This window comes from Hipposideros armiger, unplaced genomic scaffold (assembly GCF_001890085.2).
Source record: "Hipposideros armiger isolate ML-2016 unplaced genomic scaffold, ASM189008v1 scaffold_133, whole genome shotgun sequence".
Taxonomy (NCBI): Eukaryota; Metazoa; Chordata; class Mammalia; order Chiroptera; family Hipposideridae; genus Hipposideros; species Hipposideros armiger.
Window position 1 is genome coordinate 35,516 of NW_017731483.1, and position 16,256 is coordinate 51,771.

The window sequence follows — 16,256 nt, forward strand, 5'->3', positions numbered from 1 at the left end:
CCTCTCTCTCTCCATGTGCCAAAATACACATGATGTAATGAGAGCCATAACCCTATTGCAGATTTTCAACCGTTTTCCCACCAAGACCCAGAAGGGATGACTGATAATTCCAGCTTTCTTTTCTCTTTCTTGAAAGTAAATTAAATACAAAATGGGTTGTGTAACGTCAAAGCTGTTTTCATGTATAGAAAGAGTTCCAGTACCTTGTCTATTAGTGTTAACAAATTACTTTGGACATACTTCCCAACCTACAAAGCACCATGGTTCTCCACCACCCTTCATTTCTGACCTGGGAACAGGAACAGGCAGCACTTAGGTATACTTTAACAATCACCAGCAAAAAGAGAAGTCTCATGTGTCATACATGTACAAACATCCTATTTAAAATAAATCTCTTTTACAAGTGAGTCTCTAGCAAATTATCACTACAAGGACACTGAGAATCCATAGATATTCCCTTCTTGCTGGAAATCTATAAATTGTGTTTATGAATAAAGGAATTACATCATTTCCTCCCCAAAAAAAGAGAAAAAAATTATGGAATGAACTTTCTTGATCCTGCCCTAGAATTTCAAAATGGAGAAATAAGACTTCCTCTTAGAGTAACCTTATGAAATCAATACACAATAATTCAGCTCAGAAAGTGAACTGAAAGTAGTCCATCCATACCAGCATCCTCCTCAGCAATACCTCCCACGGAACATAAGCAATTTGAAAAGCAGCCCTGTTGATTCACCAACCTCCCTCTCCCAGCACCAGTCCCTTCACTGTCTCACAGTGACTAAATGGCTCCAAGGCCAGCAAGATGGAGAGTAACTGGCAGAAGCTATAAACATGTCCAAAGCAAGGACACTGTCCATCAGCAGTGAGCCCCATCTGCCACAAAAGCAGCATGGAAGGGTAAGAGAGGGACTTGGCAGTGCCCATGTAAACACTGTCTGCTAGGAAGTACCCTGGCTTGGGAACCTATGAATCAAAACTCAGGCACAGGTTTCCTACATTGGAAAACAACGCATGAGGCTCCTGACATTAACCGCTATGGTTGCCTAACTGGCTCCCTGGACTGAACCTTGGTCAAATGATCAGCAAGCAAACTTTTGATCATAATTTAGGTTCTCAGAATGACCTGCCTACAGCGGGCAAAAAAAAAAATGTGCTACGCAAAACATGTATTCAGTTCACTTGGTTACCTTTTTCACGCAATATGGTTAACAAACTTGGTTTCCACATTTCTTGTGACTTTTAATTAACCAGTCCCTCAGAGCTCACTAATAAGTGAATGCCTCATCCTGCAAGCCAAAAATCAGCTTTTCCTAGGCAAATGCTTGCTGGATCCTTGGAGCCCCTTATGAGCAGTCCTCTGGCCTCCCCAGGAATATTTCTCTGCTTCAAGATGTGTCCTCTGCAAACTACAATGGACCTTTATATAAAATGGCCATTTTTATCTTATTGTCAATATATCTATATGCATTCCCACCCTCATCTTGCCTGGACGCATTTCAATAGCTCCTTAATTCCAACCTTTTAAAGCTATAACACACTACCATTACATCCTTAATTACATGACAGTCTTTTCCTTCCCTAAGAATGCTGTATGATGTATTTTTCTCTTTTCAATGAAAATATATTAAAACCAAAATAAATTTCTTCCAGAATTTCTAAAGTTCCCTGGAGTGCCACAAACCAAAACTGTGGATCACACTATCATAATGGGTAGAAATGCTGGTTTTTAATCTGGGTGAGTGCTAAATGGGTGTTTGTTCTCAGTCTCTGTACTTTTCTTAAGTTTGAAATAGTTCACTTTTTTAATGTGGCCTTTTGAATGACTTCATGCAGTGCTTTGTACATTACAGGTCCTCAAGAAACAAACAAACAAAAACAAGATGGAGTGAATGAAACAAATGTTCAAACAAATCCACTTTAATATATTTGAGATAAACAATGAAGGTACTTCATTAATAATAACTTATTAACATAGTCCTCCTTTTTCCTTATTCTTAAGTCATGATAGCGATAAGACAGCTCTAAGAGAGATAGCACAAGGCTATGAACAAGAGCTTCTGATTTTATGTGCTGTATGATGTGAATGTTGTATGTAATCTGGAGATTTTCAGATGGGAAAGGCAAATTTGATGTAAATATTTCCTTTTATAAAGCCCCTTAAGTTTAAGAATTTTAAAATTAAACTGTCAGACAGGTACCCAGTGAGCACATGCAAGCTGGGCTCGGAACCAATACCTTGGGCTGCGGCCTCAGGGTGGTACTCCGGCTCCTCTTCCGGAGGGCTCTGCAGGAAGTAGAGCTGCTCTGGCAGCATGCTGGCAATCTTCTCCTTCCCTAGGACGTGGGTGCTCAGAAGGGGGCTGACACTCCGTTTCACTTTCTCTCTCCTCTCATGGGCCATAATTTTTTTGGTCCGAGCCTTGATGTTCTCCCAGCACTTCTTCAGCTGTTTGAAATCCCGCAGTGACACGCTGGGCTGGGAGTTGTATTCGTGAGCCAGTGCCTGCCAGGTACGTTGCTTGAGTGCAATAGTTCGCGCATCACTTTTCTTACATTCCAGCACATACTTGTACTTTTCTACTAAAGCAAGCAGGATGCTCTTTTCCAATTCTGAGAAGTATTTGGCAGGCTTTATAATTTCGTTGTTTTGCATTTTCCACTATATTTCTTCGGGCCCTTAGCTATCCTGCAAATGGAAATTAGAAACAATAATTATGAACGCCGGCAATAAAAATGTCAGCAAATGACTTAAGTGTAATCCCTGACTTGATTCCCTTGTCTGGAAAACAGTAGTACTTTGTGCTCCATTAATGTTGACTTGTGATATTCTCAGGAAAATATTGAACAGTGTACTAGGAGTGGGGTTTTACTTCAAAGTAGATGTGCAGGTAGGTCCTCTGTTGTAGGTCTCAGCATTCTGTGAATAGCTGGTATGTAACAGCAAAAAAAGAAATGTTGAACATCTTTTGCGGAATTTCAATGTGGAACCCTAATTTGTTCATTTGTGTGTGCTTCATGTCAGGGAACTGATTATTCCTCACATTCTGAATGTTAGGCAGCTCTTAAACTTAACAGCTTTCTCCAAGTTTTGTCACAGCTGAACACAGAGAAGCCACCATGTAACCAAATATAACAGACCATGTAAACACTATCAAGATATTAGGATCATCAAAAAAATCACCCCAAACATCTGACATTTCCATCACTATGTCTGTGACCTTGGATAGATCCATTCTCCTAAAGGAACCTCAGTTTCATCATCTTTAAAATAAAGGCTTAGGGCTGGCCAAGTGGCTCAACTGGTTAAGAGCTCGCTCAAAAGTGCGAGCTCTGAACAACAGGGTCGTCGGTTCAATTTCCAGCCCGAGCTGAGCTGCCGCTGAACTACCAACAGGTGGCAGGATGGCTCCGCTAAAAAATAAAAAAAATATGAAGGTTGGGTCTGATTCTTACTGTCTAAGGGCCACTTTTAAAAGTACACAGTTCTACATAAATAATTTATATAATTTCAGAGGTGAAAGGGCCTGGGCACATAGAGATTGAGTCCAACACCCCTCTTTTTTTCTGGATATTTCATATAAATGTAAATACAATATGAGGTCTATTGTGACTTGCTTCTTTGACTTAACATAATGTTTTCAAGGTATATCTACCTTGTAGCATGTATCCATATTTCATTCCTTTTTATTGCCAAATATTCCATTTTGTGGATGTAGCACATTCTATTTATTCATTAATAAATTTTTATTGAACTATAATTGATATATAACATTATGTTAGTTTCAGGTGTACAACATAATGATTCGAGATATACATACAGTATATGTGAAATTGCCACAATAAGTCTAGTTAACATCCATCACACCACACAGCGATAATTTTTTTCTTGTAATGAGAACTTTTAAGATCTACTCTCTTAGCAACTTTCAAATAAACAATACAGTATTATTAACTATAGTCGCTGTGGTATATATTACATCCCCAGGACTTACCTATTTTATAACTAGAAGTTTGTACCTTTTGACCACCTTCACCCATTTTACCCACTCTCCACACCCCTGCCTCTGGCAACCACCAACCTATTTTTCTGTGTCTATGAATTTGGACTGTTTCAGATTCCACATATAAGTGAGACCATATGGTATTTATCTTTCCCTGTCTGACATATCTCACTTAGCATAAAGCCCTCAAAATCCACCCATGTCGCAAACTGCAGAATTTCCTTCCTTTTTGTGTCTGAATAATATATGCATATCACATGTTCTTTATCCCTTGTTTCAGTTGAAGGAACTAAGGGCCAGTGAAGTGAAATACATTGCCCAACATCATAAAGATGACAATGTGAGAAGTCAAGAACCTGGACTGTCCTAACAGTCTAATATTCTTTTTCTCCCCCTTAACACAGCAAATAGTAGCCATTCTTTTGTTTTGTTTTGTTTTTTGTTTTGTTTGTTTGTTTGTTTGTTTTTTAAAGATTTTATTGGGGCATTGGGGCAGGGGAACAGGCAAGTTGCTGTCCTTTTGTTCTTCAGTCTAGTTATGGAGGACGTTGCTTCACTGGCCCATGTTGGTATTATCACTGCGCTCTTCCCGGGTGAGGCAGTCGCTCGCCAGCCATTGGATGGCCACTCACAGTGGCTCACAGCAGCTCATGAAAGCGCATGCCGGCTGCCAGTCAGCCACACTGCAGCCTACACTGCCGCTGGCGACTCACGGCAGCCCAGCTCCAGGTCAAGCTGTTGTTCACCATCTTAGCTGTAGAGGATGCAGTGTCACTGGCCTGCATGTGGGATCCGAACCAGGGCCCTGCTGCTCAGAGCTGGCGTCCCAAGCCAACTCTTAACCAACGTGCCACTCAGCCGGCCCATAATAGCCATTCTTGTGCATATTCCTTTAAGTCTTTGTTCACATATTATAAATTACCAATTATATATTATTTTAAAAATTCAAAATGACATTACATTTTCTCCATTATTATTAAAGTCTACCTAGCTTTTTATATTTTTAATAAAAATTATATATGTTTAACATAGAATAAATTTGATTTGATATACATATACATAGTAGAACAAATACTAGAGTCAGGCTAATTAACATATCATCTCCTCACATAATTACCTTTTTGAGTGTGATGAAAGCACCTGAAATGTATTCTTTTAGTGTATTTCCAATATTCAACACAGAATTATTAACTGTCGTCATCATACCTGTGCATTGGATCTCTAGACTTATTCATCCTGCATAACTTGAACTTTGTACCCTCTGTCCACAATCTCCCCATTTCTCCCACCCGCGGTCCCTGGTAGCACTCTTCTACTCTTTTCTTCTGTGAGTTCGAATAGTCTGGTATTCTCGTATCATTTCACAACTATCCTTTGGGCTCTCTCACCTTGAATGACTTCAACCGTGACTCCCTTAGGTCATCTTGCCATCCTCCCCAGTGCGGAGCTAGCATCTTTCCTACAGTAGGTGCTTAGTAAATGTCTTATTCCATTGAATCTATATGCTTTTTGTGACTCCACACTTTTCTCACATCTTTTAAACACAGGAAGTGTCTAATAAAATTAATCTCTAAAACACATTATGGCAACAGTGAATACTGCGATAAAGTAGGTGTTGCCTGTTTCCCTTGGTGGAAAGGACCAGCACGCCCCAGTCCTCCACATGTTCTCCAAGCCTCTGGTTTCTCAGAGTAACAGGCAGCTATCAAGATACTGATGATGTAGTCCATTTAAAACTGACCAACCTGTATCAAAAGAATTAGAAACTAACTTGAAAGGAGCCCCACTGGCCAAAAATGGGACATGTGAATATCAACAAAGGTGATGGGTACACAAAAATGAATTAAATTATCCTCTTGATTTTTGTGCATGTTTGAAAAGTTCCATAATAAAAAGTTAGGGGGAAAAGGACTGTAGCTTTTACATTTATGGTATACTCATTAAAAATCACACTATTACAAGCCAGCTATTCACCTATTATGCCTGGGGAGGGGTTACTGTAAATGTGAATAGCTGAAATCAATTAGAACTGAGGCTGGAGGGGACTGGACCAGAACACAGAGTCTTGAAATTGAAGCCAAGGAGAATGGGCTTCACGTGAGGGCAACAGAAGTTGACCAGGGTCTCTCACGAGGTACCAGATCCTCCCAAAAGTTAAGGTTAGACTGAACTGCTGTGATCAGTGTCTCCACATACCAGATACCCTGACTCACATTCATCGTGGGCTCATCTGGTATCAAAAATCAAGATATTTAGACACATGTCAAAGGAGATTTGGCCCTCGGCTCTTGGGCAAAGCTAACTGAGGGGAAATTTATCTTTGGAGATGTGTCCCTGCACCCCTAAATTCCCAGGCCTATGTTTCAATCATATAGCTCTAATGTTCCTATAATGACCTAATCCAGTCACAACGGTCCAAAATTAATTATTTATCTTCATCAATACTCCTATTTCCTATAAATCAGTGTTCCCCCAACTGAAATTGAACACCCACCCCTATATCTTTTCTGTATTATCTCCATTTGCCAAGATGTCTATGTCCAACTTCCTATGGTTTTTATTATGAAACCAATAGGTATACTGAACATTCTCAAACTACACTGCTCCCAGAGTAGATTCTGATCCTATTCCACATCCCAACTCCTCTGCCCCAGATGTCAACATGCCTACCTTCCCCCATGCCCCCACCCTTTTTAAGAATTACTGCTGAAAAAGGGATTTTACCTTTGTTCTATTACAGGTAATGTTTTACATATATATATATATATATATATATATATATATGTAACAAAATGTATAATATATATTTATATTTTATGTGTATATAAAATATAAGTGCATATTTTTTCTTTCTAAATAAACCTTTATTTTTCTGTCTTTGATTATTTCTTCAAGGTAAATTGTTAGAAGAAGAATTGTTGCCACAAAAGATGAAAACACTTAAGGCTTCTGTTACATCACCATCTGTCCTCCAGAAATGGTGTACCAATTTACATTCCTACGAATAGCATTTGTTATCCCACTTCATTTACTCTTGCTGTTAACATTTTTAAAACCCTGTGCCAACTGTGGCGGTAAAAAATGGCACTTCATTGTTTAATGATATATGAAATTCTAGCTCTCAGGCAAATAAGCCACACTCTGAACAAAGTTCCTGTTATACTTGGTGGAATTCAAAATACACCAAATTACTGGGCTGTCTGAAAAGTCATGTCGTATTTTTTGTTTTTCGTTGCAAAAATGCGTCATGACTTTTCCGACAGCCCAATAGTTCCAAGCAATTTAGTAATTCTTCCTCACAATGTGTGCAGTACCACTAGTTGCCACCAGGTGGTGATGAACGCGTGAGGAGTCTAAATTCACAAAGGATCTTGCCCTGGAGTGTGGCCAGTTGAGTATCTAATAACAGCAATAATAGCAGGTAACTTTTATTGAGCCTTATACTGTGGGTTAGGCACTATACTGAGTGCTTAATATGCACTATATCCTTTAATCCTCCCCAAAATAGCTCCTGAGAGCATGATTTGTAGCACCATACACTACGATGTTTTCTGTTAAAAAAATAAAAACTTTATTAAAGTACCAGATGAAATTACACAACTGCTCTCAAAAGCAAATACTCAGAATTACCAACACCTGGGACCATTAATAGCCGATTAACTAAACTGTTATTTAATCACTAGCTAAGTAAATCCAGAGTTACCAATTTACTTCGCTTAAGTTTGTAGAACAGCAGGCTTCCCTGGGCCATGTGGTTGCACTCTGCAGGGCTCTAAAGGGATTCTGGTATGAGACAGCATACCCCAAACATCCCCTATGGATTCCCAGCAGCCTCGTGATGTAGGCTGTTTATCCCCACTAAACAATTATTCCTATTTCCCAAATCAGAAAAGTGAGACTCAGTGACTTGCCTGTGGTCACACAAATAATAAGTGGCAGAACCTGGATTCCAACTCAGGTCTTACTCCAGACCTGCCGCTGTCTGCTCTGCTCAGCTCTCTTCTTTCAGACATAGTGACAGCCCCTAGCACCCCGCTCAAAGTACACATCAAATTACACAGCAAGGTAATTGTCAGCAGGGAAAGGTCCGAGGGCAGAGCGACTTCGGGGCCGCTGTACCTGCGTCTGTCAGGCTCCATTCTGGTGGCTCTCCGCTTGCCTCCCCACCCCATCACTTCCTCCCTGTGTGTCTCAAACCTAGGGTCCATAGGCCCCCACGCCCCACTCCCATCCAGGTGTACCTCTCTTCCTCCAACCAGAGCTCTGAAATAACTTCTGCTGTTGATCTGATAAAAATGTATGTTTGAAAAGTAACTGTAGAGATAATATAGAGCTTTAAAATGGTCCACCCCTCAGGGGACCGCTGACATGCGGCTTCAGCACCTGACAGTCCTAAGTAAACGAGCACAGCCCAAAGAGATCTCCAGGTGAAGCTTATCGAGGCTAAACAACACATTCTAGCTTAAAACTACTCAGCAATGTCCATAATTGGTTATAGAAGACAACAGAACAAGCCTTCCCAGCTGATCAGTTTTTATTGGAGGGAGACTGGCCTTCCCTGCCCCCCAACTCTGCTCAGGATGGGTTACCTTCTTTGTCTGTTGTTCTGCTAGACAGAGTGCTACCCATTCTCCTGCATGGTTGTGGGCCAACAAGCAGCCCAGGGACCCTCACACAGTGGGCCTTCAGCAAACATTTAATGAATGACTACATTCTGATATAGGCGTAAAACTGCCTACGATGCACACAATGAGTATCATGCATGGTAAAACAGTCAGTACACTAAAAACTTCATTAAAGTAAAAATGGTCAAATAAAATAGCAAAATCTAAATGCAGTGGAAGTTCCCCCCCTGCACTGGCAAAGATCCAGAGACAGGACTAAATAAAAGAGCATGATTCCAATATGATGAAAGAACAAAGAGGAAACAATCAGCACAATTCCCGAAACATTAACATTGACTAAACCACCAGAAGATTATAATAAGTACATTTAAATCCACCTAATACATCTGTTATAACTGAATGTTTGTAGTCCCCCCAAATGTTTATATTAAAGGCCTAATCCCCATGGTGGCTGTGTTTGGATATTGGGCCTCTAAGGAAGTTTAAAGTTCAATGAGGTCATTGGGCTGGTTGGAGATTAGAGCCCTTAAAAGAAGAGCCATCAGAGAGCCTGTTCTCCCCCCAACCCTCCAGGGCTCAGCAAGAGGTCATGTGAACACACAAGAGACATGGCAGCCGCCTACATGCCAAGTGAAGAGGCCTCAGACTAAAACCTACCTTGCCAGCACCTTGACTTTGAAGTTCCTAGCCTCCAGAGCTGTGAGAAATACATTTCTGTTGTTTAAGATACCTAGTCTGTGGTATTTTATCATGGAAGCCCAAGCTGACTAATATACCGTCTCTAATGATATTTTAAGTCCAATGAAGGATCAAACTAAATCCCCAAATTTGTGCAAAGACTACAGAAACTTGGCCAGGTTTTTACTTCTACATCCCTTCATGGAAAAGGGAGCTCTTTGACATCAACACTCAGAGTGGGAACCGGGACTGAAGATCTGTGGCACTGAGACCTCAGGCAGCTTTCAGGACGTTACTGCACTACCGCTGTTAAAGTGAAGTGAAATGAACCAAGACACCAAATACTGACTCCAGCACTCACCAAGTGTGACTTTGGGCAAGTCAATGAACCTGCAATTCTTCACCTAGAAAATGGGATTACTACTCCCTACTCTTCCTCATTCCCTCTGCACAGCTGTCCTGCAACGGGAGTAAAGAAGAAGCAAAGACGAGAGTTTCAATACATTTTGCTATTTTCACCTCTCCCATCCATATTAAACTGTTTCCAAAAGTAGAATAGTGGTCCATACATAACATATAGATGCTCCTCGACTTGTGGTGGGGTTACGTTCCGATAAACCCATTGTAAGTTGAAAATATCATTAGTCAAAAATGCATTCTATACACCTAACCTGCTGAACATCAGAGCTTGGCCTAGCCTACATTAAATGTGCTCAGAACACTTACATTAGCTTACAGTTGGGCTAGCAGCTCCTGCGAGCCACTAGCTACTTGCAGAAACAGGAGACACAGATAGGTATTTTGTAGACATGACTGGATGTCAAAACACGAAATACAATAGCTGAAAAACGATGGTAACACAGTATACTGTAGAGTATCAGTGGTTTACCCTGTGATTGTGTGGCTGAAGAGAGCTGCAGCTCACTACCCCTGTCCAGTATCACAAGAGAGTATCAGATCGCTTATAGCTAATCCGGGAAAAGATCAAAATTCAAAATTCCAAGTACAGTTTCTATTGAATGCATATTGCTTTTGCACCATAGTAAAGTACAAAAAAAATCACAAGTCGAACCATCGTATGTGGGGACCATCTATATACTCACATACTTATTGGCTCTTTTATTTCATAGACACGCAGTTCAACAAATATATAATAACTCCTGCAAGAGGCTCAGTACTGTCCTAAAATATGTGGGAGATACAAAGACAAGTGGAACCCGATAGCCTGGAAGGAGCGTTGGCATGCACAAACCAGTAACTACAAGGACAGGCACCCTGAAACAGACACCATAACAGAGGACAAAGCGCCTCGCGCATTCAGAGGAGGAAAGAAGTTATTTGCATTCTTAATGAACAAGAGGACATTTGATCTACATCTTTAAGACTATATAGAATATGAACAGAGTTGAAGGAAATCATTGAGATAAATAAATGATAAGAATGGGCCTGGACTCTGAGCGGTGACCATGTTCATGCAAAGGAGGAGGTGCACACCAGTGACTGTTTCAAAGCAAGAAATGACCAGGACATGTGTGCATCCACACTAGGGTCAGGGATCAAGACAAAGCAGAGGCAAAGAGGATACACGAGGATTAACCGAGCATGAACGTGCAGGCACTGAAGGGGTATTCCTTAAGATCCAGGAGATCCTAGAGCAATGAGGACATAACACAGTAGAGTGTGGATGGGCTGGTGACAAGGCAGTGTGATAAGCACAGTGACAGAGATGTGTGCAGGGACACTACTCCAGGCTTGGGGGGATCCAGAATAAGAATTCTTATTAGAATAGATTGGCATTAGAAGTAGCATTAGAACAGAGCAGGGCCACAACTTGGAAAAGACTGAAAGAAGGAAAGTATACAAAAACAGTGCATGAGCTACAAAAAATATCGCACCCATTTCCTGAAGGGGAGGCCTGACAACGTGTTATGGGTGATCAATTTGCTCTAAAGAGATAAAAAGCTATTCCTGTTGTCATCTGTTGATTCTGTGTCCTGACTCAGCATCCCCCAAACAACCTTTTTGGGGAGCAACATGTATCCTAACATGCTAAAACTAAAAAGGGACCTCATTCCAATCCTATTGCTTTACAGATGAAGAAAACTGGGGCTCAGAGCAAAATAGGGGGCTTCCTGGGGTCCTAGTAACAGCAGAGGGCCTAAAAGTACAACTCCTCTTTGGAAGCCTCTCACTATCAAGGTGCCCTTTTGCTAGGGACCCTCCAGCCTTCCACCATTATCCCATTTGAAAACTCGAGGGCACTGCTCTCAGCTCCAACATTCATTTTGTGACATTAAGCAAGTCCCCTCTCTTCTCTGCCAATTTCTCACCTCTAAATTATAAAGCTAACATGAGTGTTCTCTAACGTCCTTCCAGAGCTGGCAGTGCATGTTAGCAATGCCGTTACAATCGTTTCTCTGCAACCTGATTTCCACAGTTTTCTACAAAATATGCACAGATGGTATTTCTGATCATTTATGAGGCCAGTGGAGCTACTAGCCAATGGAAGAGAACATTGTAACAGAATCAAGTGGCTTCAGCACTTTAGATGATTGAAGGCCCGTACCTAGGTTTAACTTTGTAGCTTAAGTAGTTCCAGATGAACTGTCTAAAGCAGGTGATCAGATCGCTTGTTCACTGCTGTAGCCCCGGCTCCTTAAAGAGTAGGCACTTGATAAATATTTGTGGCATATACATTGAAACTAATTGTTTGCCATTTGCATTTTTTACTAATCATATCTAGACGTCCTGCTATCTTAAATTTCCCCTTTTATAAAGAATTAATCATAACAAAAATAGTTTCCTGGCTTCTTCTTATAAATACTGTTGTATCGTATGGCAAATTTTCAAGAGCCATACAATACGACTCTGATGCCTTCAGGATTTCATTTTATCCAGCGGTAAGAGTAATCAGGCATGACTGTTCCTATGCACACCTTCCCGTAGCTGCTCTCGCGTGTTCAGACTTGTCTACCCAGGATACTCACCTATGCCCTCTCGTCATATTTCTTCCCTTCAGAGGGCTTTCCAGTCTGAAACCTAGCACGGGATTTGCTTCCTCTAATGCGTTGCCTCCTTTTCCCCTTCACCACCCACTCCAGGCGATCCTGTAACTTAGAAGTGTTTATTTTTACCATCTGTGTCTGAGTGTGGCTGTGAGCAGAACCAGCCTTGTGTTTAAGGCAAGAACGCCCACCTCCAGTTCTTCCACCCTCACACCCTCACAGTTTCCTCTATACGCCAGATGACGGCTCTTAAAAGGCCTAACCCCTTCCTCCCCCTCCCCTGCAGCTCCATCCTAAACTATCTCCCCACCCCTACCCCAGCATCTCTGAAATTCCCTTGAAATCATTATTATTCTCCACAGAAAGCGCTTTTACAATACAGCAAGTCCCCCTATGTAGGGGTTCCCACTCCAGTCTGCTTCTCGTCTATAAAAATTCTCTTTCCTATTCCCACCACTTCAGAGCAACAGCCATCATCAGCTCTCAAATCTCTGGGCCGAGGGCCCCAAGTGTTTACTTCTTGCTGAAGCACTCAGAATTATCTGTACTGCAACCTGTCCATATCCTCCAGGGTCTCCCGTCTGAGGCTGAGCTCCTGAGGTTTAGAACTACATTTTATTTGTATCTTTAGCACCGTGTAGATTCTCGGTGTTTGTTCAGAGGCGTCAGCCCCATGCTGTCTCGTCAGCACCACACACATTTCCAGTTGTCTACTGGCCACCTCTACCTAGCTGTTCATTATGGACACCTCAGAAATCTCCAATTCACCATAGCCAAAAGCAAATTAATTACTCCCCTACCTCCAAAGCTCCTGATTTCTGATGATTTCAGCCACATCAACTTAGCTTCTCAAAGCAGAAACCACAGTGTGCTCCTCAGTCACGTATAACCAATCAGGATCACTATACGTTTTACTTCAATATCTATTGTCTTCTCTCCCGTCCTCACTGCCCATGTCTAAGGTCAGGCCCCCCTAGTCTCCCGACATGATCTCTCAAACTGCCAGCCCCTCCTCCCCACAGCTACTGTGAGCATGTCCCAGTCCCGCGTGTAAGTCTCTGACATCTCCCCCACTGACTCAGCGATCCAGTCCAAACTCCCCACGTGGCATTCAAGACCTTTCCAGGTCTGGCCCCATCACAGTGCCCTCTTCACTCTACCCCACCTTCTCCACGTAGTTTTCAACCCAGCAGACCTAACTGACCTTCACGCCCTTGACCCTGCTGTATTCTCCTGCCTCTGTGCACGGGGCTTCCTCCGGCTAGAATCCTTTACCCCCAGGTAAGGGCTCGTTTTCATCCTTCATGATTCAACCCCCGTGTAATTTTTGTAAAGCCTTCCTCAACTAATGCTCAGGCTGTTATGTTTATTATTTTTATAACAGCTTCTTTCTACAATGAATTTGAGGCAACTTACAAACTATGCACACACTACAACTAGATTTTTTTTTTTTAACAGAGAGATTATCAGGGCAAAGACACAATACAGGCAAAAAGACAGAATCTAAGGGGTGGTGTAGCATTCAAAACCTCTAACATAAGGTCTCCTATGCATCTTGTTAGAGGTAGATGCGCCCTGAGTTTTCTATCCAGAATGAGTTAGTTACTCGTCCATGAGACCACTGCCAGTTGCAGATGACTGTGCCACAGCAACTTCCCGTATTTTTTGTAATTTGCTCTTTGTCCATCTCCCCCACTAGACTGGGAAATTCCTAAGGGAATACATTATTTCTGACTCATCTCTGTATCCTCAGCATAAGGCGTATGACTCAGCATACAACTGGTGCTCAGCAGACAATTGTTCAACAAATGTCACCCTGGACAGGGAAAAGGGTACTAGTGCTTGTTGAACTCCCTACCACGCATCTGAAAGAAAACACTGTTTTATCCTCACAAAAAACTACATGATTGTGAAGTGGCAGAGCTAGGATTCAAACCCCAAACTTTCTGTCTGTCCAAAACAACTGCTCTTTCCCCTGTGCACGCTGTTCCCTACCTTCACCATCCCCATGTGCCCAAATGCCCCCGCCTTCAAGCCTGGCTTTAAAATAACCCTTCTCCAAGAATCCTTTCCTACTCACTCAGGAGCAAAATGCGCCTGAGTCCAACCTCGACCTTCCACAACACTCAAATGAGAATGGTCACAAATCAGGAGAAGAAAGGGTGCTGCCTTGGATGCTGGGACCTGAGCAGTCTGCTTAGGAATTCTGCAGATGGTGCTGTGAAGTCAGCTCCTCCTCGGGCCCTTCCCCCTTAGTGCAGTCCCTAGGCCTTCCTGCCTTTCTCTTCCTTCTTCAGGGTCCAAAGCCTTCCAGTTCTCCCCAAATAATCTCCTCAGGCCCACTGCTTCTTTAACCAAGTGAACTGTGTTCAAAACTCACTCACTCTTTAGATCAGTTAGGTCTCTGTAATATAAGCATCTTATCTACCTTTAGTGCTGGTGAGTGTCCCATCTCCTCAAACACATTAGAGCAGCGGTTCTCAACCTGTGGGTCGCGACCCCTTTGAGGGTCGAATGACCCTTTCACAGGAGTCACCTAAGACCATCGGAAAACAAAAAGATATTTACATTACGATTCATAACAGTAGCAAAATTACAGTTATAGAGGAGCAACGAAAAGAATTTTATGGTTGGGGGTCACCACAACATGAGGAACTGTATTAAGGGGTCGTGGCATTAGGAAGGTTGAGAACCGCTGCATTAAAAGAACTTCAGGAATTATGAGAAGGGACAATGACATTTTAGGAGGTCCAATCACTTGGCTCTCAACCCATCTGAATACTTTTGGGGTGGCCTGGGAGCAAGAAGAGACAACCTGTGTTCTCACCCCAGCATCCCTCCTACAGCCTACTCCCCCCCACCCCTCCAACCCGCCTCCCATCCCTGGCAGGACGCCCGGTCTCTAAGGGCAGGATGGAATCCTGGTCCAGAATTCGGCTGGTGGTGGGGGGGTAGACCCTGGTCCCTTTCTCAACACCCTCTTCCAGAGTTTCACAACCCTTCCCCTCCCCACATCCAGCCCTTGTCTCTTCTCTGGCACCAAACGCCCACAGCAGCCCTCCATCCTAACTCTGGAACTATGTTTTTGAATTAACATTCAACAATTTCCTTGGTAACACAACCAACTTATCAGGCATGCTGATATTATCCTACCTCGGGTTTTCAATGTGTGACAAATACATCCCTGCACCCTATCACCACTCTCCTGATAATGGAGGAACATCTGTAACCTTAAATGTTACCACACCTAAGAAACGCTCAACCTCCTGAATCACAATAGGGAGGCTACATTCTTTAGTCTCCTCCTTCTAAATAAAGATGATGCCTGCAATTTACAGGAGCTACATCATCGCTCCAGTGTGATGATTTCATTAGATAACTCATGCCAACTGTTTAGTACCTAGGGCCGTGTACACAGAAAGTGCTCAAATTTAGCTATTATCGTTTGCGTGCATTCTCTCCCACAATAGCACCTGGGAGTAGGTGCTTCCACCACACACTCCACCCGCATCCCACAGCACCCCCATTTATAAAAGCAGAGCCGAGGTTCGGAGTCAAGCAGCTTTCCCAAGGTCAGGCGGGCACAGATGTGATGCTGGGCCCACGGCCTCCGAATGCGGGACCGCTCTCCCTACACCCTCGGTCACAAGGGGTTTTAAAGGAGACAAGTAGGGACAAGCGAGCACGGAGCACGGCTTCCAGTGAGGACCCGGGATGGGAAGATCGGGGAGGCACTGCGGATCACATGGGTTTCTCCCAAGCGGCTCCCGGGGATCGGGGGTCCAGAGTCCCCGAACCAGGGCGCGCCGTTAAAGCTCCCCGAGGTCCGCGCCCCGGGCTTTGTACGCCGCAGGCCGGCCCGACTCACCGAGTCCCACCGCGGCGCGCCCCGGCGGCCGCCGGGCCTGCAGGGCGGGGGCAGCGGCGGCTCGGCCCGGAAGCCC

At 43.1% G+C, this 16,256-nt stretch overlaps 1 protein-coding gene across 5 annotated transcripts in view; it reads right to left on the reverse strand.

Moving 5' to 3' along the window:
* MSANTD3 (Myb/SANT DNA binding domain containing 3) overlaps window positions 1–16,256 on the reverse strand; it is a 24,843-nt gene extending 8,587 nt beyond the window's left edge. The window contains exons 1-4 of one of the 5 annotated variants that reach the window (XM_019649567.1): window positions 14,741–14,839; window positions 12,295–12,420; window positions 9,669–9,766; window positions 2,239–2,689 (exon numbers count right to left, since the gene is read on the reverse strand). In XM_019649567.1, the coding sequence (XP_019505112.1) occupies window positions 2,239–2,656 (418 nt within the window). In that variant the 5' untranslated portion in view covers window positions 2,657–2,689; window positions 9,669–9,766; window positions 12,295–12,420; window positions 14,741–14,839. Of the gene's footprint in view, window positions 1–2,238; window positions 2,690–9,668; window positions 9,767–12,294; window positions 12,421–14,740; window positions 14,840–16,180 lie in introns of those variants that run through there. The other 4 variants (XM_019649568.1, XM_019649570.1, XM_019649572.1 and 1 more) reach the window with 4 other exon arrangements.